The sequence below is a fragment of the Harpegnathos saltator genome, unplaced genomic scaffold, assembly GCF_003227715.2.
Source record: "Harpegnathos saltator strain DR-91 unplaced genomic scaffold, Hsal_v8.6 scaffold174, whole genome shotgun sequence".
NCBI classification, from domain to species: domain Eukaryota; kingdom Metazoa; phylum Arthropoda; class Insecta; order Hymenoptera; family Formicidae; genus Harpegnathos; species Harpegnathos saltator.
In genome coordinates this window covers 202619-227981 of record NW_020229955.1, presented here as the reverse complement: position 1 = coordinate 227981, position 25363 = coordinate 202619, and the positions used below count along the sequence as shown (strand labels likewise).

General features: G+C 44.2%; 5 protein-coding genes and 1 long non-coding RNA gene across 17 annotated transcripts; 3 read left to right on the top strand and 3 right to left on the bottom strand.

Annotated features, from left to right (window-relative positions):
- Window positions 1-623: 623 nt before the first annotated feature.
- On the top strand, window positions 624-1533 carry LOC112588212 (U3 small nucleolar RNA-associated protein 18 homolog). The gene is given in 5 exon segments (XM_083287582.1): window positions 624-781; window positions 783-837; window positions 840-932; window positions 935-1129; window positions 1132-1533. Coding segments are annotated over 5 exon segments (462 nt in total). The 5' UTR covers window positions 624-698; the 3' UTR covers window positions 1168-1533.
- A 1670-nt stretch (window positions 1534-3203) lies between these two features.
- Deaf1 (deformed epidermal autoregulatory factor 1) lies at window positions 3204-6944 on the bottom strand. 2 transcript variants are annotated; one of them, XM_011151629.3, is made up of 5 exons: window positions 6813-6944; window positions 5661-6138; window positions 4632-5126; window positions 3947-4411; window positions 3204-3831 (listed from the first exon to the last, which is right to left on the bottom strand). In XM_011151629.3, the coding sequence occupies exons 1-5, from the start codon at window positions 6845-6847 to the stop codon at window positions 3631-3633; spliced, it is 1674 nt and encodes a 557-aa protein (XP_011149931.1). In that variant the 5' UTR covers window positions 6848-6944; the 3' UTR covers window positions 3204-3630. The 2 variants fall into 2 exon arrangements, with proteins under 2 accessions (XP_011149931.1, XP_011149932.1); XM_011151630.3 differs by having other exon boundaries at window positions 5661-6096; window positions 6813-6884.
- LOC112588217 (lipopolysaccharide-induced tumor necrosis factor-alpha factor homolog) lies at window positions 6894-8732 on the top strand. Its single transcript, XM_025297332.1, has 5 exons — window positions 6894-6998; window positions 7085-7260; window positions 7607-7808; window positions 8188-8323; window positions 8561-8732. Exons 1-5 carry the CDS (start codon window positions 6917-6919, stop codon window positions 8664-8666), a joined length of 702 nt encoding a protein of 233 aa, XP_025153117.1. The 5' UTR covers window positions 6894-6916; the 3' UTR covers window positions 8667-8732.
- LOC109504447 (uncharacterized) lies at window positions 8316-9378 on the bottom strand. The gene is made up of 3 exons (XR_002163031.2): window positions 9243-9378; window positions 8659-8906; window positions 8316-8599 (listed from the first exon to the last, which is right to left on the bottom strand). It is a non-coding gene; the product is annotated as an uncharacterized LOC109504447 (long non-coding RNA).
- Window positions 9143-23206, top strand: LOC105189507 (uncharacterized). 4 transcript variants are annotated; one of them, XR_003112683.1, is made up of 7 exons: window positions 9143-9547; window positions 9647-9799; window positions 9974-10109; window positions 10225-10352; window positions 10500-11129; window positions 11244-11433; window positions 23070-23206. XR_003112683.1 is itself a non-coding variant. In XM_011151634.3 (7 exons), exons 1-7 carry the CDS (start codon window positions 9178-9180, stop codon window positions 11363-11365), a joined length of 1458 nt encoding a protein of 485 aa, XP_011149936.2. In that variant the 5' UTR covers window positions 9143-9177; the 3' UTR covers window positions 11366-11420. The 4 variants fall into 4 exon arrangements, 2 of the variants coding, with proteins under 2 accessions (XP_011149936.2, XP_019699927.2); XR_003112684.1 differs by lacking the exon at window positions 23070-23206 and adding an exon at window positions 17248-17374; XM_011151634.3 differs by lacking the exon at window positions 23070-23206 and having other exon boundaries at window positions 10500-10790; window positions 10872-11129; window positions 11244-11420.
- LOC105189508 (band 7 protein AGAP004871) lies at window positions 11439-24526 on the bottom strand. 8 transcript variants are annotated; one of them, XM_011151635.3, is made up of 10 exons: window positions 24429-24526; window positions 23492-23615; window positions 17307-17416; window positions 16557-16629; window positions 16141-16223; window positions 15806-16009; window positions 15507-15562; window positions 15187-15265; window positions 14995-15096; window positions 11439-14398 (listed from the first exon to the last, which is right to left on the bottom strand). In XM_011151635.3, exons 2-10 carry the CDS (start codon window positions 23571-23573, stop codon window positions 14300-14302), a joined length of 888 nt encoding a protein of 295 aa, XP_011149937.1. In that variant the 5' UTR covers window positions 23574-23615; window positions 24429-24526; the 3' UTR covers window positions 11439-14299. The 8 variants fall into 8 exon arrangements, with proteins under 8 accessions (XP_011149937.1, XP_011149942.1, XP_011149940.1 ...); XM_011151640.3 differs by having other exon boundaries at window positions 17307-17413; XM_011151638.3 differs by lacking the exon at window positions 24429-24526 and adding an exon at window positions 24219-24340.
- Window positions 24527-25363: the final 837 nt, after the last annotated feature.

Below are 25363 nucleotides of genomic sequence, written 5' to 3'. Positions count from 1 at the left end.
TTTTTCCAGGTATTCAGATAATATAAATTTACCTCAAGAATTGAGGTGGAATTAGATTATTTGTTTACTATTATTTATTTACTAATTGTATTAATAATTATTGCTGACATAAATTGCTCGGTTTTGGTGATGGCTGTACAAACAAGAAAATACACAGTATATTACATGAAAAAAATCCAATCAGCAAAGCAACCTTTGTGAATGGGGAACGGATGTTTTGATCGCATTTGTCAGCATTCTGCATATTTTAATACTTTCGATTAGATAAAAAAGAAGATAAAAAAGAAGAATTACATAAAATACCTCTACCGCATGGAATTACGAATATGAAGATTACAAATTCATACAAATGTAATTACTAGATATAGTACAATTTTATAAATTAATTACAGTTGCAATATTTACAGAATTTTGAGGTATCCTCCTGACCACAATTTTATAGCATTATATGGAAGGAGAGGTGAGGTCTTCTTATTAGATGGTTCTACGAAAGAGCTGATTAGCAGATTAAATATAAATTCAAAATGTAGAGCACTAACATTTACACCGGATAATAGAACTCTTATCACACATGGTGGTAAGTATTATTAAGTAGTAAGGTTTATCCATTCTAAGCTTCAAATTGAAAAGTCTCTTACAATATTTTCGAATATTCGTTGAACATCGAATTCTAATTTTATCGTGCGGATGGCGGTGAAATGTACATATGAGATCTGAACAGTCGTATATGCGTTTATCGTGTCATTGACGATGGTTGCTTATATCTGGCACTTCATTCGCTATATATCCTCAAACAACCAATTTATAGCAACAGGCAGCGCGCATGGTGTGATAAATGAGTTTATGAGACAAAAACGGTATTGCAAAATCGAAATCCTATTCCTGTGAAAATTATGATGAATCTTGTCACTGGTGTTACAAGCTTGAAATTTTATTTACTTCTACCTGTGAAATATTGGTCGCAGCATCAAATATGAAGCACAATGCTTTTTTGAAAATGATGCATTTATCGTCGTGTCGTGTACTCACTAATTTTCCAGGATTTCAAACCAACATAAGTATGTCACAATTGTTAAATTTTTCTCCTGAAAGTGGCTACCTTTCAATTTCAAATAAGACTGGTTCTGCTTGTTGTTATATAGATTATGGCATTATGGAAATTATTAATTGCTTAAGAATGTGCAAACATTTTATGAAATATAAACTGTATATTATTAAACCGTATAGAAAAAGATATGTATAAGTAATTTTTCATGGTTATATTTCATTAATATAATGAATAATATAATGAATACAGATAATGTAGTATCGTACACATAAAACTGTGAAATACAAGAAAAATATAATTACTATATTGTGTAGATGTGCCCAGGTGAAATGAAAATTCCAATGAAATTTCCATATACTGTTTTTAAGAACAAAATTGTTCACACACACACTATATATCTTGCGATGTTGCTCCAGTTTTCTGTTGTTTTATGTTTTTAATATGTAAAAAATAAATATCTTGCTTTGCTTTTGTAAAGAGTAAAATGTGATTATAATTTTATGTTAAAGTTAGTATATAAGAAAACTATTTTGGGAGTTAAAAGTTATAAACTTTTAATACACATGAAGTTTTCGATAGTTTTCAGATCATACAAACAATACAATCTCGTGGAAATGCTTATATAAAGTGTGTCGTATCACGTAAACTATACATATAATTGATACATTTAACAAAAATAAATCTTACTGTACAAACGCGTGCAATTAAATTGTTCATAAACTTTTGCACGTATATGACACACAGATCTTCATACATTGCACAATCATACTATTCACTTTGCATATATAACTGGAAATATTTTATATCTTTATTACCTATTTATGTATTTTTAGTATCTATATATATATATATAATGTGTGTGTGTGTGTGTGTGCGTGTGTGTGTGTGTGTACCGTTTGTATTCTAAATATTAGTAAAAAGTGATATTACGTAAAGATTTATAAATAAAATAAATTTAAGTGGTAAGCTGTAAATACCGGTATCAAAAAAAGGTAAGATGATACAATATAATACGTAACAATGTGAGATGTATTCGAAAAATAACTTTCAAGTTTGTGAATTCTGCATCAAAATTGCAGAATTATAGAGATTGCCGTCTTTGGTCGTTTATATTGTTTGCACATTCACTGAGAAATAATTGTTCTAAGACTATATATATTTCAAATAATGTATGTTAATATGCAAGTATTTGATCCTGGTTTCTTTCATAACCGGTATTTATTATATATAAATGTATATGTGTGTGTGTGTGTGTGCGTGTATGTTTTCACAAATACTAGATATTGAAAGTATCAGGATTAAGTACTTACATATAACATTATGATTAAACCTGAATCATTTGGATGTAACCAGTGATTATTAACAATTAGATTTAAAGAACGACCTAAAATTTAACACTTTTACTGATTTTCAATCATGCACATTTTTGTCTACGTTTATATGACCAATTGAAGACCGATATTTGACAATTTCCGATGTTACATGTCGCAAAAACTTATATTATAATTGCATAAGCAACATATATCATTATACCGATTTTCACTGTTTATCAATGACACTTCATCGACTTTAAACAGACTTTATTCCCACTGAAATCTTCAGTTTTTTGAAAATTCTGAAGCCAAGTGAGGAGTCACTCGATCGCAATTTACGGTTCCTGTCAATATTGAAGTCCGCGTTTGCACGACAAGCTTAAATCCGATTTGATAATTTCTCATGTTTTGATTACTATTATTACATGTCGTACAGTATAGTGCAGTATAGTAGTGTAGTTATGACTATAAATAATAAACATAAACGTCATCAATGGGAGAAGTCCGTAAGTTGCGATTGAATGATTTCTTTATTGGTCTCGGTATTTCTGGTGTAAAAGGTCAACAATGGAGTAATATTGGTGTAATATTAGCTTGTAATATCGTTAACATCGGAGGGGGGAATGATCAACAAACTGGTTTTACGTTGGTCATGTGAACGTAGGCTATAATGTCGGTATAAATATTAGGTCTGTTTTTTATCGCCGAACCGTACGAAGTGTACACTCAGGGATCATAAAAAGAAATAGATATACATCTAGGAGTTGGTGAAAGGGAGAGAAGAAGAGAATAAGTGCAAATTAGTGCAGCCAGTTCAGCAATAGAAAACAAACCTCTTGTTGAATATTAAGCTGCTGCTTAAATCTAATCGTTAGTAGCTATCGGGCGTACTCACAAGATCCAGGGTTAATCTTAAATCGAACATTATATAAAACAATGTACATACATTGCACACTTTCATACCGTTCGATATGAGACATACTGTTTCGTTACTACGTAACTACATGAATCTGGACATGGTTTCCAAAAACCTCGAAGTTCTTCACAGACTTGCAGGAGAGTTATGTTTTCTTTTTATAATTTAACTTATACACGTACAAAAAATTTTCTATCGCATTTGTCTACATTTATATATATATACATCGTTTTACTCTCATGGGGCTCGTACAATACGTGCTCTCAAGTCTTCGTCTCCTTGAATCTCGACGTTTCCACGTCGGATTTCTCGTTCCCTATATTCCTTTGGTGAACTGGCGTGAGGAACATTAGTTATTGGTCCGTCGCGGCCGTTGGAAGAGTGCTCGTATCTGTAGTGCTGCTTTCTACTATGAGCATTACAGTCTCGGCCGCACCTCTCACACACTCCACCTGATGACTCGCCCAATCTTTACGTTGGCAGAAGGTAGAACAGTATGGCGTGCGTCTACAAAGGGAACATTCAGCGAACGCTTCTCGATTACAGTTGGCACACTGAAAGAGAAAAACACACGTAACGTATGAAGTAACGGTTGATAAACCGCGACACGAAGAGAAGACACGATGAAGAGATAAATTCTACCTTACTTGTGTATCTTGAAGTCCTTACCTTCTTATTATGCGCGTCGGACGCTGGTTGCAGTCCGACGGTCTCGATAACGTCTCCCCGTCCTCCAAGTTGAGCAACCAGCGCCTGTTCTCGTCTCTGTTGCCTATTCAGTTCCTTTACCTCGTCTAACGCACGTCTAAAATCGTAAGCCAACTTCAGCATCTTAGCCGACAATTCATCAAATTTCTTGAACATATCGTCGCCTTGGCCATTCTCTGTTTGATGCACGTTCTGCACAACAGAATCCTGCTCCTGCGGTTGTTGCACAACCAATCCATCCGTCGAAACAAACTGTGGCCAGACTTCTTTGTCAGGAACGACAACCTCATTGTCGCTCTCGTCATTATTACTACCATCTCGCGAATTATCGTTTTTATGTTTACGCAAGGGAACACCCTCTCCATCAGACGTGTCTCTTGTTCTTCTTCTGCGTTTATATGGAGTAAATAGACGTACTGGTCCTGTCTAAGAGAAATAAATCAATGTTGTTGATGCGTAATGTTGCTCAACCTGCTAATATAGAAGGAACCAAGATTAAGTACACGCGAATAACAACATTATGTAACATGTCTGAAATGCATAGTTTTTAATAAATTATTTCCCATATGATTATGTGTGACAATGTGACTTAACCGAAATACGATGGACATGAGATGGATACAAGAGTGACAAATTATTTACTTACTGCGCTATCGTCGTCGCAACAGGCAGCACAGGTACAAGAAGTGGCATGAGGTTTTAAGATTTGCTCGTCAATAAGAGTTTGTAGACTTCTTCCACCGAATCGAATGCTTCGTTTCCAGTCCTTGCTAGATGCCCTCCCACAAAAGCCCTCGAATTCACTGGGTGTGTACCAGTCCGTACCTACCTTGATACAACGTCCTCTACCGCCTGATCCAAATCTGCTCTTGTGCAATTCCGCATTTGTGTTTTTACATCGGACAGGTAACACCGCCAAATTAGCCGACTCAGACCAACTGTATATTGGTTGAGAGCTAGGTGTGGACACGTGAATTTGTTCCGATTCCGTTTCATCTGTGCTGTTTTGTATTACTATATGGGTCGCTTTCAGCTCACCGTTCCAACGTAAGGGGTCCGTGTCCTTGTCATTACGTGGCTCGCAAATAAAGCCATTATCGACGCATAGCATCTGTCTGAGCTGCCCTGGTCCTGAGTGCAGCTGCAAGTAGAAAATGCAATTTAACGCATGGACTCGTGTACGATGCGTGCTAAGGTGCGTGTGTGCGTACGACGACACGCGTGTCATGTGTTCGACTCGTGTGTACACATTGATGCACATGGTACAACGAAGAGCCATGTTTTTCCCAGATATATAACGCGAAGCCGAGTGCAAATGTGCCGAATGTGAAGACAATGTGGCAGAAAGAACACACATAGCGTCTTCGCGTCATCGTCATCGTCATCGTCATCATCAACAACGACGACCGACACGGCGGCACATGTCCCTCGCGTTGGACAGGCGCACTCCCACGCGCGCGTCCACGGCACCATTCTCGCCACGATCGTGGGTGATCGTGGGTGATATAACCCGCTTGGGGGGGAAAAAAAGGCGCCACGGGCCGTTCCATTGTTGCATAGCGTCTCGCGTTCGCGAGATTCGACACACAGAGCACATCTATGCACGCACGCACGCACGCACGCACGCACAAACAGCAAAACGCGCGCGCGACGTTCCGCTCGGCTCCGGGCGTACTTGCAGCTGCTCTGGCGTGATGACGTTGAAGGTCGTGCCATTGGTAGAGTTTGCTACGCCGATAATGGAACCCACGGGCAAAGAAACCGGCACACCGACTCCGGGAACGCCAGGAACGCCCGGTACCGAAGTGACGCTCGCTGTAACCGCGACGGGATGCGCCTCGTGCTCGCTCGTTAGCGCGGCCGCCTCCTCGGTCTCGCTCGTCAACGGTTCGGACATGTCCGGTAGCACCGCGACACTTTCCGATGTTTGGCTCTCCTCCATTTCGGCTGTTCTCGCCTCGCCTCGCCTCGCCTCCTCGCACCGCTCGCTGCTCGCTCTCCACGCAATGGCGTCGGCGCACGCTCCGTCGTGCAGCGCCGCAGCCGCGCAGTGTCCGATTCGTTCAAACGCCGGCGGACCGATGGGCCGATACTTCGGTGTGTGCGTGTGCCTGCATACGTACGAGAAGACACCCGAGTACCGCGAGTACCGCCAGCGCGAGTCGGGTGAATCCCCATAGTATATTTGTATATGTATATGTATGTATGTATGTATATATGTATGTATGTATGTATGTATGTATGTATGTATGTATGTATGTATGTATGTATGTATGTATGTATGTATGTATGTATGTATGTATGTATGTATGTATGTATGTATGTATGTATGTATGTATGTATGTATGTATGTATGTATGTATGTATGTATGTATGTATGTATATACACATGTATACATGTATGCATGTATGTATACATGTCGCGACTAGTAAACAAAATAATCCGAAAGAAGAACGAACAGAGAAACAAGTCGAGCGCGTTGATCCGGGAGAGAATTTGGTTATATACGGCACGTACACTCGACGATGTAAATTCAGCGCCCGTGCGCGCGGTGTCTCGACCGCTCAAGGAAATTCCAAGAAAAGCGAGGCTGGCTGGCGAGGAAAGGGCGATCGGATGAGAGGAAAATGAAATGAAATTCGTACAATTATCTCTTTCGGAAACGTTTATCCTCCCCCCCCCTCCACGGGGAGACTTTCCTATTCTCATGGAGTCTCAATCACGGCAAAATCGGAGAGAGTAAGAGAGTCGCGGCGGCTTTTCGCGGACGACATGATATACGAAACGATAGAAAACTTCAGCTTTGGTAATATAATATATACATACCTCTTAGCTCTTATTAAAATCAAACGCTCCTTCATTCTGCTCGTATGTATATTCGTGTTATATGTACATCTCGCGTAGCTTCAGCGAAAGAAGGCTCGTGAGATATGACACTTAGAGAAATGTCAACATGCTCCATCGAGAACACACGGCGAATGACTGATGTCGAAAATGTCGAACAAGTGTCAGGTAATGCGAAAAGGCACGAAGAGAGCGTCGTACGACGTTCGCGCGAAACATAGTCGTGCTAAACGTCTTCGCTTTGTCTTCCCCAGAATTGCATAGATCCGTGCGGGAAGCGTACTCATCTTTGTACGCGTTGTATTATCCGTCTACTGGCCGATCGCTGCCACAGATCGATCGATCTTACCATCGGAGGCGTCGACGACAACGACGACGACGACGACGACGACGATGGAAATTCAGTAATTGCCTTCGGCGCACATCATCCGTGAGAAATTCGTAAATTACAATAATCGCAAAATCTGGCGAACGATTGTGGAGTTTAATCGGCGTTAATCGAGACTCGATGTCTTTGATTTCGTTCGTATGATTTTACCACAATATTGTTATTCTCATCGTGTCGTTGCAAGAAACAAGAAAGTGTGTTATGAGAAATATTAATCCCTTTGATATATCATCAAAGGGGTCAAGCTCCGTTGGGTCAGATTTTAATTAATTAAGTAAGAACAAAAACAAAACTTTACTTATTCTTCTTTCTTGAAAATTTCTCGAAAATAGAAATTAATTAATTTAGATAGGAGTTAATCGATCTCAAGCGATCTTATGTATCGCAGGACATTCCTTCGTCGAGAGACGCACCACCCACGTACTCCTCCATCGGTCTGATATCGCGCTCCGACAGACGACCCTCCATTTTTCCGATCGACGATCGATCGCCCGTCGCGGCGCCGCCGCGAATTCCGCCGCCCTCTTACGCTCAAGCTCAAGGGTTTAACCTTGAGACATCCACGAGGGATCCGTTCGTCACTTTGTCCCGTAAAGCGATTCCCAAATATTTCGATGATCGGGCTTGAAACACTCTGAACAACTTTAATCCACTGAAAGCCATAAGTACTTTGCAAGCGTTCTCGGTCGCGAAGAACCTAACCTAACCTCTCCTCTCCTAAAGGTTTCAAATCAAACTATTGGAATTGGCTATTTTTTATATCGAAGGTATCCAAATAACTAAGAATTGCGTGCTAAAAGTGAGAATGAGATTTTTGTCAAATGATTTTATTCAGTTAAAAAATATCATACACACAGTCGTAAATGGGATACCGTTAAATAAAATAATGGATTAATCAGAGATTTTCCCCGAGGAGATTCGTGTGTGTGTGTGTGTGTGTGTGTGTGTATCGGCGGTGAATCTTTTTAGCGAGCGCAAGGAGATCCTGGCCGAGGGTGCCGACAACCGCGATATGCCCCCGATGCGCCGCGCTCATCATCACCGTCGTGATAGTACGCCGGTCCACGTACACTCATCTCACCGCGTTAATGCTCTTTCTGTTTGGGTAAGTTTACGCGTCCGAAAGTCTGTGCGAAAGTGACGAAGGTGAAATCGCATGCAATTGTAGTACGCGCAATTAGGCCGACTACGATCGCAGTCTCGTTACGCGCACTCTTTTATCGCGCACAATTCTCATTCTTGCGTCTTGCATCTTTTCGTCGCTTCGTTCGGTTGCTTCGAGAGTTTTGTCGTTCAAGATCATCGTTCAAGACCCCCCACCGACTTGCATTTCTCGTCGCAGCTGTTGGCCATGTTGCATGATACCCTACTGCATCGAGTCCTGCAACAACATGGACCATTACTGCCCGGCCTGTCATGCGTACCTCGGAACTTACGCACCTTGGTGATGGTTCTTGTCACACGTGGAACGATTTAGAGAGAGGTGGTGGCTGTGTGTCCCCGTAGGATGTCCCGGTAGGAATAACGCCAATAGAACCGTTACGCGATCCCTACGTCGTTTCTCACAATCTCTTTCTTCCTTCCTTCCTTCCTTCCTTCCTTCCTTTCAGGGATATTTAATAGACCGACCGCGCGCGATTATACGTGGAGATTATGGGTCCTAGGGCGCGTATACGCTTTAGTGTCTCCTGCAACAGCGACGATTACAATCGCGCGCCGTTTCGGCGTCGAGAAAGCGAGGCGCCCATCTCGATTCAAGAGACAAACACAATGCTGTTCTTTGGAGCCGTCAATTAAATTTCTCGACTTTCCCTGAAATCCTCGTGTGTGGGTGTTTTCGTGCCAGATACGTATTTAGTACTGTAGCGATTTGCTGCTTGATATACAGACCGTGTAAACAGTGTCTCTGAATATATTGGACTTTACACGCCTCGGGTACGCAGAAGTCTCTTTTGTTCGATGAAATGCGCGGAGGTCTGTCTGCCGAGAATTCTCATCGTCATCTGTCTCATCGTGCAACTCACATTTGCAACTGTGCGAAAGAAGATCAAAAGAGGCCAGAGTAAAGTTCTCGGTAAAGACCGTCCACTCGAGATGTTCCGAAATTGCACGCCGGTTGTGTTACTTTTGATATACTGCCTCGCGCTTTGCACTCACGTCGACGCCTGGAACAATCGCGGCAGACACCGAGTCGCGGACAGAAGACGGCTGTGGCAGACGAACGATAGCGACTTCGTCGCGATCTCGCCGCGAGACACGGCCAAGCACAGGTGGGAGTCGCCGAAATTCCCAACCGATAATCGGACTCAAGTCGCCAGGCAGAAAAGACGTAAGTGATGTAAATTATATCTGGATGGCAGAGGCGTAGAAAATATATAAATATGCGAAATGTTGTACACATATTGTCCATACTTTCCATATCTTTCAGTCTTCTCGTTGTTCACGCTGGTGAGGTTTGACAATGGCATATGCGGCGGGTCAAACGGAGAGAACGGCACGTGCGTCGCAGCGGCGGAATGCGCCCAACGTGGCGGCGTTTCGAGCGGCGTCTGTGCGAACGGATACGGAGTTTGCTGTATAGGTAAAACAAATCAAATTGGACGTTTTCAGTGCGCTACTAGCAATTTCATCCTTTACGCTCCTGCGTCGAGTTGACATCTCGTCGACCTAACACCTATTCCGTCGATCTTATAAATCAGTTGTAAGAAAAATAACGAAAAATACCATGCTTGCTGTGAATGTACGCGCGGGGCAGTCACGATGTCCTGCGGCGCGATGATCAGTGACAACAACACGTATTTCGTCAATCCAAACTATCCGTCTACTTACGACGGTATGGACTCCTGTCAGATCACGTTGGTAAAGTCGCATCCGGACGTGTGCCAGTATCGGTGAGTGTGAGTCACCGAGTGGTCTCGTCGTCTGAGATCAAAACATATCGCGAAGATTTCGCGACACATTCCTCACCTCGTTCATCTCCGATTATTCTTTCCGTTTCCTTCGTAGATTGGATTTCTCGCAATTCAATATCATGGGGCCAGAGGCGACGAACAATGTCTGCACTTACGACCAGTTCATCGTTTCCGGCGGCAATCCGGTGCCAACGATATGCGGTAATAATAACGGCAATCACAGTAAGTACCTCGCAATAATTCCCATATTGACAACCCAGAGAGACAATATGAAGCAGAATTGATTCATTTCATTCTCGACCGGTGTAAGTTAAATACTCTTTTTTTTTTCTCTCTCTCTCTCTCTCTCTCTGTCTCTCCTCTTTATAGTGTACATAGACACGGGCGTCGGGCAAACAAATCCGGTTACTCTGACATTCGTCACGAGTGGCAGCTCGTTTCCACGATCGTGGAAAGTTCGCATCTCGCAGATACGATGCAGCACGATTTACCGCGCTGAGGAGGGTTGCCTGCAGTACTTCACCGGAGTTTCCGGCCAGATAAAATCTTTCAACTACGATCCCACGAGCGGATTGCAATTGTCGAATCAGGACTACAGCATATGCATTCGGATGGAGAGGAACTTCTGCGGGATCCAGTACATGGCGTGTACCGATGACAGTAAGTTGAAAAGAAACATAACCCAATTATTCGAAAGATTTTATTCGTTCTGTATTTTCAACGAGATTTATCCGTTCGTAGCAACTCAAATGACGATGCCCGCCGGTGCAACAATAGCGGGGCAGATTATGCGTAGCAACGCTTTTACATTGACTGGGAACACGCAGGCTACGCAGATCGCGTCGATGACGGGTATATCTTGCCTGACCGATTGGCTGGCGATTCCGTGTGCCATTAATTCGGGCAGAATGCCCACAGTACCGTTGATATGCTCCGATCGGCTGTGCGGAGGTACCTTCAATGCGGATACCCAGAATTTAAACAGCTCCTCTGTCATCAGTGAGTGTTTCTTTCCGTTGTCATGTGAATGTCGAGTACTCTGTCCGTTCGATTTTTCCTACGAATGCCGCATTTTTGATCGATCGATCGATCGATCGATTGCTCGATTTTCAGGTACCGTCAAGCCGTTTCGATTAATCTTTCACACAGACAACACCGAGGCGCCCGGCGACGTCGGGAACAGAGGCTTTTGTCTCAACTATGTGCAACAACCCTGCACGACGAAATTAAGATGAAGATGAACATCGCTTGTACGGGGCGCGTACTCACACATATACGTTTGGCGCAATGAAGGAACGAAAACGTAAGTTTGCAGAATCGCAGAACTTTTATTTCGAAACTTTTTAACACTCACACACACACATTTTTATTCTTTACTACGTTGACATACGAAGATTTCGCTTTAAAAAACGACTGATTGTTTAGTTTTATGAAAACGTGCTGTCGCGTACAAATCGCAAGGTACCAACATGCGTATCTTTATGGAAAACAAAAGAAAGGAGAAACAGAGAAACGTTCCATTAGATGTATTGCATCACGCATATACTCGCGTGTAGAGCAAAGAGCAATCGCATGTGGTCGCGGGATTACTACAAAATCGAGCTAGACCGGAAGAAAAAATATGTTTTTTCTCGGATTCTCAACAAATATTGTGTAATTATAACGGAACTGATTATACACACACACACACACACACACACACACACACACACACACACACACACACACACACACACACACACACACACACACACACACACAAAGTATAACAGTCAATAAAGTATCAAGAACGATAAAGGGACGATAAATTACGTCGTAGATTATTATCGTGCTATCGTAATTGTTTAGTCAATTAACTGTACAGAATAATAGTAACGGTAGAATATTAAGATTAAAACACACGTATATAACAATATCCGTGTGTGTGCGTGCTCTTTCTTTTTTTTTTTCTTTTTGTTCTTTCACAAAACGTCCACAGATCCACGTAGAAGGTCGAAGGTCGAAAGGTCGTGAATTAACGTAACTTAAGTTAACGACGTGTATAAACAGACGTGTGTACATGCATTTGTACATATAACAAAAGCAGAGGTAGCTGTCTCCATCTCGTTCTTGGGAGATGCCGAAACTCCCAGTGACATTTGGAAATGGTCGTAGAATGGTGATAATCATATACATATACATATATAATACATATACATATATATATATATACACACACACACACATACACATGTGTGTATATACTATACGTATAGGTATGCAGTAACGAGACGCTATTTTTATGTATATGTGTGTAGTCGTCAGAAGACGGAAACAACGTTAAAATCGCGAATTACAGTCGCTTAATACCGTATGGTCACGTGATATTGCAATCTTTCCTTCTCTCTTTTTCTAAAATTATTTAACATGCATTACGGATCGAAGTGTTCTCTATTTGAAAATGCGAATCTTACGTAATATCTCGCTGTGTTGAGAAGCGAGCCCGCGTACGCGGAAGAGCAAACGACCGGCTCGCTTTGTTCAACGGTATCGTTGACTAGCAAGACCGATCTCTAACGATAGCCTAACGATAGCCATCACAGTTACAATGAATTTTCCTTTATAAGTCTTTTAAAACATCTCGGATAGAGTTCTCATGTCATTTACATTCAGTATAATTAGTATCTGCCTTTTAAACAGCTAACGTTAATATACATATATATATAATATGAAAACTTGTTTGTTCCCCCTCGTATAATGAAAAATTTCGAACATGGAAAGTATCAACGTGTTTACGTGACGCACACGTACCTTTCGATGATTTAACGTTTATTGTACGTTTATCTTTAGCAAATAGGTGTTGCTCATTCACTTTCAATTTCGTACTTTACGAAGGAACTAATACTGTAGATTTTTCTCGTAAGATCGTCCATGTACACATAAATGTACATGACACGATCTTCCTTCTTACGAGATAGATTGTAGAAACGTCAAAGCGCAAATACCATTGATCGAGTGAACAATTGATGAATATCGCTAGCAAGAGTTGCCGATGTTGGACCAAACAATTGTCGCAGGCCGCTATAGTACAAACATTTCACACATGTGTGGTGCGTGACACGTAAAATTAATTAGACCTTAGAGGTTTGTGGAATACGCTGGACTGATAGGCGACTCAAGTGCTTTCATTTTCTTAGACGTAAAATACAATTTAGTACCGTAGCGACTAGGCGAGATGCCGGAAGTTCTTTTCTTTTTCTTTTTCTTTCTTTTTTTTTTCATTAGTCGTTATCCGTTATCGACAACAGTCTTGTTGCGTCCGTGCATCGTCGTGAAATTGACACCTGAAGAAACAGCTGTTCCCTTAACGTTGATTAAAAGTTGTCATTGTTTGAACGACGAATTCTTTATGTGACCGACGAGCGTGAATTGCGTTAACGCGTATCGCGAGATCGATCGCCCTTTGTCTCTGGCGTTAGTGGCAGTGCGAGATCTAATGTAAGCGCGGCTTGGTACTCGGCTCTTCAATCTTGCCTCATCGATCGACTCCGTCGTACGTTCCTTGTCGCCGTTTGATTCTTTTTTTTTAATCAAGCATATATATATATATATATATATACACATATATATATATATATATACACACACACACACGACGCAAGTGAAAGTATCGCCGCGCGTCGAAGACGGTATAACAAGTATATCCGTCAGCGCGCAAAACTAGGTATATAATTCAATTCATTCGAACATTATAACGTCGTTCACAGTTACGTTCTATGTACATATGCTATACAGCTTTACAGCACGTAAAACGCGTAAAATAACCTTGTAAGATTTTCCAAAAATACGTTTCAGTCTGTGCTGATGTCAGTGCATCCCCACACCCCGCGAGTCAATTCTACACGAAAACGCACTTACGTGTCGTTCAATTTCTCTTCGTGTAGTCGTCATTACGATCATTACGATAATATACGTGTGTAGCCTGTAGAATCGAAAATTGTCGTCGTGAGATTGGTCGAATATTGGCAACTCTCTATTATCGAGATGTATACACAAGCGTGTCAAGTACAAGTATGGATAATTCGCCGAAAAGAAACTCCTCGTCCGCGACCCCGCGAACAGGATCCCGGGGGAACCGTCATCTGGTCTTTCTATTCAATAGTCCCGCGACGTCCCTCCACCTCCTGCGATTATTCTTTCGGCAAAGCCTTCATGAAGTAAGTCAGCATATCGATCGGCAGCGGGAATACGATGGTGGAATTTTTCTCCGCCGATATCGTGTTCAATGTCTATGAAAGTGACAAAACGAAACATGTGAGGTACATGAGGAAAAACATGTGAGGTACATGAGGAAAAACATGTGAGGTACATGAGGAAAAATATCCGGAAAGAAAAAAGCCAAATTGCGTTATCGACGAGAGAAACGAGAGTCTCAATCCGTGTAACAGAGAGCGGAGAGCAGATTCGTTGACGAGAAATGATATCTCTATTATCGCGAGCGAAAATACTCTGAATATTCGGCTGCCTGCCAGAAACTCGCTTGAGATACAACTGGAAACAACTGAGTAGAAATCTGTTGCGAGAATCTCTCTGTTTCTGCGAACCAAGTGCGAATCCAATAGTAGAATTTATTTTTAGTACAAGTCTCAGGAAAAAGATATCTTCCCATTGGATGCAGAATAATACGTTGTGCGAAGCTCAAATTCGAGGAGAAATATTGCAGTCTTTTTTCGTTTGATCTCCCCAGCAGACAACGAAAAGTCCCACTTACACGATATATATTTGACTTTTCTTTCTTTATCTTTATTTGTCTTTTGTTTTCTGGTCAATCGATGTCCATTTGAAACTGACGATCCCTCATTGATAATGGTAAATTAATCCTTACCTGCAAGTAGCGAAGTTGCAAGGCGGCCGGCGAGTCGCCAATCACCTCCGACGCCTCCCTCAGAGCTCTGCTGGCCTTCTGTTCACCCTCCGCGGCGATTACCTGGCGAGATTATCGAGTAAAAATGATGACACTTCTGGGTATATATCGCAAATAAGAAGAACTCGGATTTCACTCGATCGAATTTCTTACTTTAGCGCGTGCTTCACGCGCAGCTTCGGCTTCCGCTGCCATGGCTCTTTGCAGTTGAACGGGCAGTCGCACGTCCTTGCTGTAAAACACCGTGCAAATAGATCTGCGTCGTTTTTCACGCAATTACGCGTCTGTCGGGTCGGTAAAAAGATTCGAGGGCAGAAGAACACGGCTGAGATACAGTCTCACGCGACGGCGACGGCGACGGCGACGGCGACGGCGACGGCGGTGGGACGGAAAGATGTTAACGTTATAAATTTTAATGCGAAAATCGAGCTAAACTTCTCGACCGACCTAAGAGTTGACCTCCATCTACTTACATCTCGACTCGTTCCACCTTAATTCCCCAAGTGTCAGTGGCTTCGTCCAAGGAAACCTGTACCGAAAATATCAGTCGCGAGTTCATTAAAGCGTGATTACTGCATATTTAATTTTATCCATTCGAGATACGATTAATGCATTCGCGATTAAATCGATCCGCGTCTATACGTACGTGCCATTCCATGCGCCGCTTCGAGAGCAGCGGTCGCTCGAATCGCCAATAAATTCGAACGTCTCCCAAATTCTAATACTTATTTGGCTTTTAAATCCCGTGTTTGTGTCGCGTTGAGACGCTCACCTGCATATTTCCCGAGATCGTTTCGCGCTCGCTCAGTATCTCATGGAGAGGTCGCGTTCCCATGGTGTTCCTCAGGGTGGTCTGGGCCAAGAGTCTTGTGCTGTGATGAGCGTTCTCCACGTTCGCGATCGAGATGGTCGCGTTGTTCACGCGGTAGTAAACCACCGCATCAACGGACACGGTAACGCTGTCTTTCGTCAGGACCTCAATGAATGTGGTGAATTGGAGTGAATTAGAGAAACGTTTCTTCCAACGTCTGCCTGAGTGATTGACGATTCGCGCGAAGGTACAAAAGAATTGGCGATTCTCGCACGTTAGTGCGATGAAATCATTACCTCTTGCGGTGGCACGTCGTAAGTTCGCGTTCGCAGGTCGACACGCGCATAATTGTCCACGCACGGCAGGATGAAGAAGATTCCTGAAAGCACACACACGTGCGATTAGGATTTTCGATAGAACCGTTTCGACAAGCAGTCACTCACTACCGAGATTGATTTGATGATTTCGAAATGTCAAAGTCATATATTCCGCAAGTAAAGAAGAGGAAAAAAGAAGAGAGAGAGAGAGAGAGAGAGAAAGCGGTTGCGAAAGGGCGTTTTAAATATCAACCGAATTATTCAGCGGATTATCGATCTTGAATTTTACAGTCGAGCGATGTAAAGAATTCTCTCACGCAACAGTGCGCCTCGTGTGGCCGTAATTAAACGAATTACGTCCGCGCGATGTGCACTCCAGCGCGTGCGAATCTTACCGGGACCCTTGGCACCGCCGGACAGAAGACGGCCCAATCGAAAGATGACAGCCCTCTCGTACTCCTGCACAACCTGCAAATTCAAGTCGAGCAACATTTTCAGCAAACATCTTCTTTTTCTTTTCGTGGTGGTTCTCTCTTATCCGAGACTAATTTATCCGCGACTGATGAGAAAGTCGAAAGTTTACTCTTGTGGGAAAAGATCGACAAACGCGGCAGTACGACGACGCGGATCGGTATCCAGCGTCCATCGCGGAATTAATTATTTAATGCAAAATAACACGAAAGATCGCGCCACGACAAGAGAAGCGCTGAGCCGCTATGGCGTGCTCAAAGAACGAGCGCGCACGATAGTCGTTATGCGCCCTGTGTGATGCATATCACCCAATGACCCGCGATCTAACAATAAAGTTATCAACAGAGAGGATAGAGGGGGAGGGAGGAAGAAAGGGAAAGAGAGAGAGAGAGGGAGAGAGAGAGAGAGAGAGAGAGAGAGAGGGAGAGAGAGAGAGAGAGAGAGAGAGAGAGAGAAAAAGAGAGAGAGAAGAAACAACTATATACAAACCGTATTCCGCGTGAATAGAGTTTATAAATGTCCGACTGGTAACTATAGTTACATCGGGCTAACATTGTTTGTCAGCAAATGCCGCTCCCGAATCACGTTATTGGCAAACTATATAATGTATTCTAGGCTGGAGAATGATACATTTTCTCCACGGCTCAACGCACGAAGAGTCTCTCGAATCTCACCTTGAAGCAGACGAAGAGGGAGAACGGCATCGTAACGATCACTACGATCCACGATAATATGACCAGGATGTTGCCGCATGTCGTCGCATCTCCTTGCGTGCTGTCATCTGCTGCAATGCATGACAACAATTTGTTGTATTATTATCGCTCTTTTTGCTGCAGCAAAAGGAGGAGATTGTCGGTTACCGATAAAATGGATGGACTGTGTAGGTCGAAAAATTTTAATAAAAACACGAACAAAAGAAATATTTGAGTTCAATCTCACATATATTCATCGCCCAAATTATTATCGTTTCATCGTCCCTTGAAACCAAATCACCGAATTTAATTTTTCAATCCCGTTGTAAATTATTATAAAATTCCATAGATATCGACATTCTGCCAGTCGTCACATGCGCAATCAGTTACGGGACGATTCGTCAAAATCAATTTATTTGGACATGTATGTAGCAGAAAAAGATTCGCGTGATTTCTTTCGCTCCGACGTTGTAATTCAATGTGTAATTGAGTATCGAAATTAAATTGAATTAAACCGAAGAGACCGAGGAAGCCGACCGACATTCTCCCCCGAGCCGGAAATGAAGGAAAAGAAAGACTGAGACGACGTCGTCGTCGTCGTCGTCGTCGTCGTCGTCGTCGTCGTCTCAGTTGGTCTAGTTTCCAGTTACATATATCACTTGACAGGTAGTCTCAGGTAGGAGAAGAGCCGAATATTATCGGACAGCATGTGTCATCCGAAACTTGGCATCAGATAATGAAAGACGGCGACATCGACAGATATCGAGCGCGCTGTAATTGTCACTGGCGTGCCGTAATGTTGACTTTTTGTGGTAAAACGCTGTCTGCGATAATGTCAGTGGCTCCGTGACTTTGACCTAGCTTTTTCTTTACTCTCCAGCCAGATAATTGGGTCTCCACCACTTGGGTCCACCAATACTATTACGGTCGACGGTGTTCTTCGACTTATCTTCGCGAGATCACAAACACGCCTTTTCGAAACGAGTATCGAAACGACCGCCTCATTATCGACGTGTGAGTGACCAGTCGAAATAACTCACTCGGGTATCGGCTAATTTAGCACAGATGCAGATTACATCGATTCGATTCGCGATGTTCCATTATAGATGAACAAAAGGGAGAAAGATATTCTCTTTCGAACGGCGCTAATAGTCGCGTATGCGAGGAAAAAGGATTGATTCTATTAACACATGATTCGCACGAACGAACCCAACGAACACAAGGAATTTTTAATTTTACAGGAGAACAGAATAAGCTCGTCCGTGGAATCGAATCGAATCGAGTATTCGCACAAAGCCAATTAGTCAAAAGAAAGAAAGAAAGAAAGAAAGAAAGAAAGAAAGAAAGAAAGAAAGAAAAAAAATAAAGAAAATTTTGGTCCGTGTACATTTTGTCGCGTAAGTAAGTCGCGTGCATCGTTCTTGGAGAATCCGTCTCGTGCCGTCCTCTTTCGCAAAAGTACGGACTCCACTCATTCGTACAATGAAACTTGTGTGAGCTTTCGCGAACAACGCTAATGCCCGTCGGCATTAAATAAACGGAATGCGAAATGATTTCGTGCGAACAGACGCAGTGTTATATGATAATTCTTCATCCCCCTGCGTGTGTGTATCTGTCATCGTTCTCGTCGCTATGGCGACAAGGAGCGCGCATTGTACTCGGTATTCGGCTCGCTGTTTAAACAGCGACATACCGCCCGACGATATTATCGCGAAGAATCAAAACAAATTATATATTAATAGATATGTCTTATTAGCCGCTGTTATGTAGCTGCGACATGAACAGGCCGTTCGTCGCTGATACGCCTAACGCAATTAATATAATTGTGCACATGACGTACATAAACTTATTTCTTCATCGCCAAAGCGCGCGCGCGTTGACAAACGGTCGTCGTTGACGCACGACTCTTTCTCTCTCTTTCTCTCTCGACGTGTTTAATTAACATTCCCTTTCTCATATAATATTGTAATGATAAAAATATCTGATGATATTCACGCGATTTTTTTGCAGAGCGCGCAAGTCGCGCCGACTCGCGCGTGACAACTGTTGCTGATATGTGTACGCACGGATTATTTCGAACGGAGAAACCGGGGTGCTTGAACGCACGAACGCCCTTGAATTCTTCTTTGAATTGCTGATATTGTGCGAGATCTCTCGCACAAGGTATCTTCAGCGAATTTGCTAAGATCATGTTTTAGCGCTCGCGCTGTGTGCGACGTATTTTCGCAGGAGACGTTCACGTAGCTCGCAGCTAGCTATACCTTGGCTATATATTGGTAAGCGCTTACAATTGCCATTGATTCTACCGATGCCTTCGGCTGCCTTTACGTGCCGATCAATATACACATACGTCATACGTCGTGCACACACAACCTACATTTGAGAAATGAGATAACTACTCCGCTCGAGGAACAAAGCCTTCGGCCACGTTTCTACGTTGCGTACGCGCTGCGATTAAGATCGGGCGCGATTAAGATCGGCGGTACGACCGTGGAGAGGAGCAACCGATGGAAAAGCGAGCACTATAACTACACTAGCTCAATGATATTGCTCAGTCGTTCTCGATGTTCGATCGGAAACTTATTACGTCGCCGATGCGATCTCCTCTCGGATTGTCACACTGCGGACAGACGCGAACACAACCGCGACGGGCGGAAGAGAGGAGGCACGATTTTTCCCGATTCCCGATATTCAGATCAGATTTGCAAATCGCGAGTTCGCGAGAAAATATCGCCGCTGATATCAGCATCCTCCGATCATCGCACATCACCCTCCGATGAACATCTTCGTCCGTCCCTTTGTTGAGGAGGATCCGCCCCCGCCCTCCCCCCGCCCTCCTCTCTCGTCCTCGCTCTCAACTCGTCATTCGCTTACGTCCGTCCGTCATCTCGTAGGGTCGCCGCCGCCCGGGTGGTCCTAGATCCTAATTTTTGCCCACTCTGCCGGGTAAGGCAGCACGATCGAAGCGACTCGCAATCTCCTCGCTCGCCGAAGGGAAGATATCGCGTCGGGATAAATGCGAGTCGGGAATCGACAGCTGAAGAACGCGGAGCCGGGATCGCAGAGCGCGTTATTCACCTCGCACGGTTCACCACGACTAGACGCCCACATACGGCCGACCGTCTCTCTCTCCCTCTCACGCCAGTCAAGTCCCATGATTCATCCCTGTTTCTCTTGGTCACCCTCGGCGAAACAGCATGCGCGAGATGCGCGTAGCCACCCTCGCTGCTCGCTCGCTGCTCTCCCTCCCTCCGTCCGCTTTCATCTAGTCCGCGCTTCATCTCCACGCTTATCCACCCTGTTCTCCCTCCTGTGCTCGTTCATTCTCCCCTTGCACCCCGCGCTTTCCCTTCCACTCGCGCTTGCACCCTGCCTGCCTGCCTGCCTGCCTGCCTTTTTTTATTCGCGGATGACGGCGTACCTGGGCGAAGTTCAGGTCTAACAGCCGACGCGGTCCTCCTCGTTGGCAAAGCGATCAGATTAGATTTTTCTCGACCCTTAGATTTTTCTCGATACCCTTCCCTTTTTTTTGGGGGCAGATATGTACCGAAGGTGGCGCGGTCGAAAAACGACCTTCTGCTTTTCATCCGAGTTTTAGCGCCGAGAGAAGACTTTCAGCGAGAAGACTTTCGATTTTTTCAAAAATCTGCGGATCAATGATAATTGAATTGAGGTAATAAAACAATTATTTAATTAATTCGGTTTCCATTCGGTTTCGAGGGCAACAAAGCCAGATTTGACTGCAGGGAAATCGAATCGAACTTTTTGGTTTGACCTAATATTTCGTTCTCACAGACATCTCGCGCATCATTACTTTTAGCATGAGAACGATTCTCATTGTCAGTTGTAATTTTGTCGGACCTTTTACACAAAGCTACAACCGCCGCGTCTACGTGGCACCGGCTCGTCGTCGTGTCTATTAATGTCGCTCGCGATGTTTATCGCCGTGTAATCAATTGCACGTGCGAAACGGCGTTGTGCAACACGGCGAGTTATCAGATAGGACCACGATCACGACGACGTTCCACGATACGTGGGTATTGTTCTGTGACAATTTCACGGAAAGAAGAAAAGGGGGCGGGAGAGAGGGCGAATTCGCGCGATTCCGTCATTCGTCATTCGGAATCGCGTCACCGCGATCGGACACATCGTATTGCATACAGACGATGGATTTTTCGTACCTTCGTTGGATATAGATCGTTGGTTCGATCTATTTCCGCGAATAACACCGCGAATAAAACCCGATGATGCGCTTATAGCAAGTCTATAGAAAACTCTAGACGCAAGGTGAATGCTAAAGCATTCCAAGTTCACGTGTACGTCTATACGGAGCGTCCCAGACCTAGCGAGCCACTTTCCTTCTGTTGCGATCTTCGACCGACCGTTCGAAATCGACCTTTCCACAGCGAAAATATCTTCACTCGTCGCTCAATTTTGTCGTTCGCAATTTTCTCCGATCGTCAAACGCGGGTACACGTTGTCTCCCTTTGTTTTATTGAGCTTCGCGTATTGTTCGCGACCCGAGCGAATGATCGTTTCTCAACGTTATCTGATGTACGTTATATTACACGACACGATACGATAGGCTCGGCGGAAGAGAGGATCTCGTCCAAGTGATGTACGATCTCGAGAATGCTATCAGCACGATATCATCAGCAATTTCCTCGAGTTTGATCTCCATAGGTCTCGATACGAGCGGACAAAGACCGCTGTTTTCATAAAAGCCGCAGTCGTTCGCGTATCGCGTTTTTCTGCAGCTTGGAGCCTACCAAAGCGAGCGTCGCTAATCGGCGACGCAGTGGATTTCTGCTGGAATATCGAGCGTTAAATAATCACAATTTGTCTTGATTTGTTGTCGGATGCTTCTGAAAAATGTATCATTTCAACATTACATGCTGTAGAATTCATGGAGGGACATTGCCCGCGGTAGACGTTGAAAAAAATACTGTATACACGGGATGCGGTCACGCGAGAAAGGACGGCGCGGCGCGTCAAAATTGGCCGTCCATGCACGACTCTTTCCACTTGGAGTGTAATTCGCGCGCGCGCGCATTGTACAAACGACTCGCTCCACGCTCTTTACCACGTACGGTCGATGATCAGCCGGGTTCACCGGCGAAACAAGAAAGCCACCCCCATTCACATCTTCGTCAATTTTCACGTCACGCGCGAAAATGCAGCCGAGCTGCCGAGCGAATACAAATCGACGCGCGTTGCATCTTCCCACGCGAAAACGCGGTGCGCCATGCGAGATCTATTTCCGACAGCGGTGAATTGCACTGAATTGCACCGGGAGTGTATAGCTACTATTTTCGTTGGCAGCCTAGATATCCCGCTGGGTACTACAAAGCGAGCGATTTATTCGTCGGATATCAGTATTCGGAGTGCGGATTGCGTACTTTCCATCTGAATTTACGACTGAATTTACGACTGATTTCATTCGCGAAGGAATTCGCGGTCTTGCGGCGGAAAAAAGGGGGAGAGTTTCTCCGGGAAACTCTTGTTCAATATCGCTCGCGAATGTCAAAGGTAGAGGCAGTGACAGACACTGGGTGACCCATTTTAAACGCGAACTCGACGAATATCCTGTCCTGCTGAAATTGCCGGCAAACTATCGCGCGCGCGCGCGCGCGAGGCGACTTTACCGGGGCCACAATGTTGAAGTTTGACTGCGTATACGAGTATATATTCGACCTTCTTTACACTCGTCAAATAATTCATTTCTCTGTCGCTGGTGTGTTTCAGCGCGGCTACATTATAGCTCTGCCTGTGCCTGAGCCTTCGAGTACGCTTCGATTTCCGCCACGTATACGCTATGGAATAATCGTTGGGACATTAACGAGGTGTAATTCCTTCTCTTTCGAGCGCGCGTGAAATATCACCGACGGATGAGAGCGGTGTTCTAAGGAAAAGAAGAATAAGGAAAAACTATTGGGAAATTAGCGACGAGAAGCATCGAGCGAAGCTGAGCGGAGTCTCTCCTCAGTTTTCTCAGTTTGCTCTCGTTTTTCTCTTACGCGTACTTGAAACGTGACAGAGATGTACACGAGTGCGAGGCATTAATTTGCACGATTGACCCTTCCGTCACACACGCACGCACGCACGCACGCACACACACACACGCACCGTCTCGAGCGTATTGTAAACGTCAATTGGAAGTGACTCACATCCAATGATCCGCTTGCGGATGTCGTCGGGCCGTGTGTTGATCTGTATCGTTGATCCATTGCCGTTGCTTATAGTCGCCATAGGTATGTCGGTCGGATTAACACGCGATTCGAACCTCGCCACCTAAACGAACAGTCGAACAACAATCTCCGTAAGACGTGTGACGCGGCGTGCATGAGTAAAATGTCTCGAGAGAGCAAGATTACAAAGTACGCAGCAGGAGTGTTTTACATTTCGCCGAGATTAAGAAATAAAGAAATATACTAGATATATATATATATATATATATATGTATGTGGAAATTAATTCAGAGTCTTTCTCGCGTAACACTATGATCTCCGTTGCGACGTCGAGCGTTCGGCTCTGAATGCGTTCGATGCGCTCATCGTTACGCTTAATACAAACAAGATTACACGTGGGTAGGTCGGTGCGCATCAGCGACACGCGATTTCACTCTCCTCTAGATCCACGATCACGGGCGCACTATCTAATCGCACTCACGAATGCACTGAAGGGAGAAAGGAGAAAAAGAGAGAGAGGTAGGTAGGTAGGTAGGTAGGTAAAGGGAGCGGGAGAGAGAGAGAGAGAGAGAGAAAGAGAGAGAGGAAGAACGTCGAAGGGTGGTGGTTTTCGCGTCCTCGTTCAGCATGCTCCAACTCCCCTGGCGGCGTGGGTAAACACACAGAGAGACACGAATTCACCGAGAGGTCATCCACCCTCGCCTACCCTTATCCACTCTTGGAATTTTGCAGCGGCCAATGGCCGGATTCGCGTCGAATCTCGTTCGTGTTCCACGAGACGATGGGCGATCAGGCAGACAGCCTCCGGAACTCGATCTTTCGCCTCGACTCGCTGGAGGGGGGGAGGAGGAGGAGGAGGAGGAGGAGGAGGAGGGAGGGAATTAAAAATGTCCTCGCTCTCTTCTCTCTTGTTCACCTTGCGCCTTGTCGATGGTATGCACCGTTAACAGGAGTAGCGACAGGACGAATGAAGTCGTCGTCGCGGCGTCGCGACGCTTTATAGAACGGGCGCCGCCCCGGCGAGTAGCGGTAGTAATAGTAGTAGTAGTAGTAGTAGTAGTAGTAGTAGTAGTAGTAGTAGTAGTATGCACGCGGCTGTCCGGCTCGGCCATACACGAGCGTTACCGTGCATACACGAGCTATTTGTGGATATCGCGAAATGGCAATATATCCGCGCATCGAAATATGCGGTCTCGCGAGTCGCGCGCGCGGTTGATAAAAATATCCTGCGCGTGATCGCCTGCGCGCGATCGATCGATCGATCGATCTCTCTCTCTCTCTCTCTCTTCCTCTTCCTCTCTCCGCCTCTTTCCCTCAGTCTTTGGCGGTTCTCCTTTTGTCCTCTTGTTTCGAGATTATTTAATTTTCGATTACGTGAAGCGTTCGTGTTCGTTTTTGAAGAATGAGGATTCCTCATTGTTAACTGCATCCACGAAAGAAACAAAAATATCACGGACATGCTTATCGGGACATGCAGCAGCTTTGAATGAAATTCGACACATTTCTCGTTTATCGGCCCTATACAAAATCTGCACAAATAATTTCTGTTTTATTCATGATCGTCAATTTGACGATTTATCCTCTTGAATGGCATCGTTGCTTTTGACATCGTTGACGTTTACACGACCACGCGTCAAGAGCGTCGCGTATCGATCGAAAAACCAATGCTTGGTTACTATATAATTAATTGTTTAAAAGAAAATGTGTGTAAGATGACTGTGCACTGATCATCATTTTGATAATGGGCTTTTGTACGTACATATGAAATATTGCTAAAACTCGACAACAGGGCAAATGCCGTCTCGTTGCTTTATAAATTCGGCTCGGCATTCTTTTTCTTTTTTTTTTCTT